The 3,392-nt window shown below is 57.3% G+C and overlaps 1 protein-coding gene across 1 annotated transcript in view; it reads left to right on the plus strand.

Annotated features, from left to right (window-relative positions):
* Window positions 1-437: 437 nt before the first annotated feature.
* TRPM2 (transient receptor potential cation channel, subfamily M, member 2) overlaps window positions 438-3,392 on the plus strand; it is a gene marked incomplete at its 3' end in the record, with an annotated part of 12,324 nt that continues 9,369 nt past the window's right edge. The window contains exons 1-6 of the mRNA XM_010292838.1: window positions 438-632; window positions 973-1,061; window positions 1,551-1,719; window positions 2,207-2,387; window positions 2,773-2,939; window positions 3,363-3,392. The exon at window positions 3,363-3,392 is cut by the window's right edge and continues 172 nt beyond it. Of these exons, the coding sequence (XP_010291140.1) occupies window positions 438-632; window positions 973-1,061; window positions 1,551-1,719; window positions 2,207-2,387; window positions 2,773-2,939; window positions 3,363-3,392 (831 nt within the window). The remainder of the gene's footprint in view (window positions 633-972; window positions 1,062-1,550; window positions 1,720-2,206; window positions 2,388-2,772; window positions 2,940-3,362) is intronic.

The following is a 3,392-nucleotide window of genomic DNA, read 5'->3' on the forward strand; positions in this document are numbered from 1 at the left end:
ACGCAAGAGACCTGGTTTCTGCTCTCCCTGCTGCCAGAAGTCTCCCAGCTGCCTGCAGCGGAGAGCAAGCGAGGAGAGCTGCGGGCTGGTGGACGGCCAGGAAAAAGGGGGCCCGCCGGGGCGGCGGAGCGGGCGGGCCAGCCGCTGCGCTGGCGGGCAGAGCGTGGCGGGGTCAGTTTTCGGAGGCTCGACAGGCAGTGTGGTGCATGCTGAGGCCGGTTCACCGCCCACGTGGCCCCTGTGTCAGGGCCGTGGCAAGGGTCCGGCAGGTTTCCCGGGGATGTCTCTCCACCCAGGGAATGATGGACAGGACGCCTCAGTGCTTTAAGTCCATGGGTATCCTTCTTCTTCTCTGCTGCACTCAGGATGGAGATGCTCAGGACCTCCCAGCCTAGGAACAGGAGAGAGGAGGCCAAGCGGGGCAAGGCACAGCAGCCATGGCCACGCGTGGCCGGCACACCAAGGTGCTCCCCTCCGAACTGAACAAGGTGTGCCCCGAGAGGGAAGACGACCCCATCACACACCCCAGGAAGATGAGCGACTTTGAGGTGGTCCCCAACCTCCAGCAGAGCAGTAGCAGTGTCTCGAGGAGCAGGCGGAAGGCACATTTCCCCACAGGCAGCAATGAAAAGGCAAGTTCAGGAGGTGCTGGAAGTGGGGGTGGTCGGCCACACACAGCAGAAGAGAGATAACGAGTTATCCAGTGACTCATTATCAGGAGCATTAATAACAGATCACTTTAGTTTTAGGGACAGACAGAAAACCCGCAGACATCTGAGGTACATGTCCAGCATTCATATCTCCTCTCCTTGGAGCACACCTGGCTTTGTCCTTGCAGAGAGCAACGGAGCTTTCCTCCTTCACATGAAAAGCAGCACGCAGAAATGCTCCAAGCACCGGGGGGTTTGGCCCCTGGCATAGCTTCTGGCCCTTTGCAGAAACCCTGACACTCTGCTGCTTTTCCTGCTCCCTCAGGAGAATCTCATCTCGTGGATTCCTGAAAACATCCGCAAGAAAGAGTGCACCTACTTTCTTGAAAGCTCCCAGACGTCAGATTCTGGGTGAGTCAGACAGTCCCTCGTTCCCCTCCCTGCCAGGAAAGCAGAAGGGGCGTTTGGTGACAAAGCTACAGCACCAGAAAATCCCACATTTCTGTCAAGGGAGCTGGTGTCAAGGGGATTCACGTATTCCTTTTTGACTGGTTCTTCACCCTGCTGTGTGTCACCACGTGGCTGATATCCCGTGTCCCAGTGAGGAACCTTTCCCATGCAGTCATTTCCATCCATACCTCATCCAGAACAACCTCAGTATTTCTGTGCTAAACATCTACAGGCAGAAATACCATTTTCTAAACTATTTCCCCCCAAACAATGCCTCTGTTTCTGCACGAGTTCTGAGCTGGAGGACGAGCTGGGTGGGAGATGCCAGTACCTGTGGTGCTCTTAATGAGAACGCCAACACCTCCCGCCTGGGCTGAGGCAGCTGGGCCAGCTGGGCTTTGCCTTTTGGGTTTGGATTGTTTTCAGCCAAGCTGGCGGTGTGTGTTTCAGGAGGATTGTGTGCGAGTGCGGCTACCTCAGGGAACAGCACCTGGAAGATGCTGCCAAACCTCCCATCTTCCTGGGGAAGGAATGGGACCCTAGCAGGCACATCCAGGAAATGCCAACAGATGCCTTCGGTGATATCCACTTCACGGGCCTGGGACAGAAGATGGGGAAGGTGATCTGTTTCTCCCATCTGTGGTGCATGGGGAGCCAGTGTTCAGGTCTTGCCGTGGCAGATGAAATGCGAGTATTTCCCTCCTCAATGAGAGGAGGTTAGGAAAGCATGGAAATGCCCCAAAGGCAACACCGACCCAAGCAGAGGAAGAAGGGTGGGACAGGATCCTTCCTCTCTCCCAGCTCTGTACCTAGTCCCTTTCTGAAACCATGAGACTGATCTTCATGCTGTGAGGCCCATGTTTCAAGGAGTGGCTTGTTCCCTGTCCTCGTCCTTAGGTTCGTCTTGGGAACGCTCAGACCCAGGGAAGCGAAAGGGAACAGGGTCATGCACAAAGACCTGGGGCAGCAGCAACAGGACTCTGCTGGGAAATGGCATGGGAGGCCCCTAGTTCTCTGCTGGGACAGGAGAAATTGTGGTGGAGGTGCCCTGTTACCCTGACCCTGTTGTTTTTACCCAAAACGCGCGTATGCTCCATTTTTTGCAGTATGTGCGCGTCTCCTCGGACACCCCTCCACGGGTCATCTACCACCTCATGACACAGCACTGGGGCCTCGATGCACCCAACCTGCTCATTTCAGTCACCGGGGGAGCCAAAAACTTCATTATGAAGCCGAGGCTGAAGAACATCTTCCGGCAGGGGCTAGTCAAGGTGGCCCAGACCACCGGTAAGGGATGGAGAGGCTCCCCCTGAGACTGCAGTGGGGGAGGAACCTGTCATCTGGCCATGCCAGGTTCAGTCGGGTTGCTGTGGAGATGCTGAGCTGGGCCAGGAGGCCTGTAGGTCCCTGTCTGGACTACCACCACCAGGGATGGGCTGCTCTTGCTCAACTGCTGCAAACAGGCTCGTAGGGAGCTGGACTGAGCGACGCAATACTGTGCTGAACAAGGCATCTCCTGTGCTGCCAGGGCTTGATGTAGTGGGCAGGGAAGACATCTTCTGGGGGATGGAGCATGTCTGAGGACCAGGTGTTCCTGCAGCCATATAGGGGGATGCTAGCAGATTGCTGTGAGCAGAGCCTCTCCCTTCCCAAGCCCCTCTCTGACCCCCAGGAGCCTGGATCATCACCGGGGGGTCCCACGCTGGTGTGATGAAGCAGGTGGGAGAGGCAGTGCGAGACTTCGTCCTGAGCCACAGCCACAAGGAGGGCGAGATTGTCACCATTGGCATAGCCACCTGGGGGACCGTGTACAACCGCGAGAGCCTCATCTGCCCCATGGTGAGCCAGGCAGAGTTGGAGATGCATTTGCTTTGCCTAAGCCTGGACTGACAGGGAAGTCCTGGCAAAGACCGTGGTGGGAATGGGAGCTTCAAGACGTGCCTGTGGCTGGGCAGCCCTGGTAAAACCCAGCCGCGCCGGACGGAGTGATGGTCCTGGGGTCATGTTTGCTGAGAAGCCCCTCTACCCTACCCAGTGTCTTGCGTAGGTGCTGCGCTTCTCCTGGGAGGACTCTTGTGGGTGTGAGGGCGGGTGGAGCAGAAACAGAGGAGCATGGAGCAACGCTGACATGAGGACTGCAAGGGGTGCCAGGGATGGCTGTTTGGCCAGACTGTCCCCGCGTGCTGGCCTGTTCCTGTCCCACATAGTGGTTGCTTTGGGCATCTGGTGCTCCTATGCAGCCCTGCCAGGCTTTTCCCAGAGTCTCCCCTCCTGCACCTTACAGGGTGGCTT

Source organism: Phaethon lepturus, unplaced genomic scaffold (assembly GCF_000687285.1).
Source record: "Phaethon lepturus isolate BGI_N335 unplaced genomic scaffold, ASM68728v1 scaffold45268, whole genome shotgun sequence".
NCBI lineage: Eukaryota > Metazoa > Chordata > Aves > Phaethontiformes > Phaethontidae > Phaethon > Phaethon lepturus.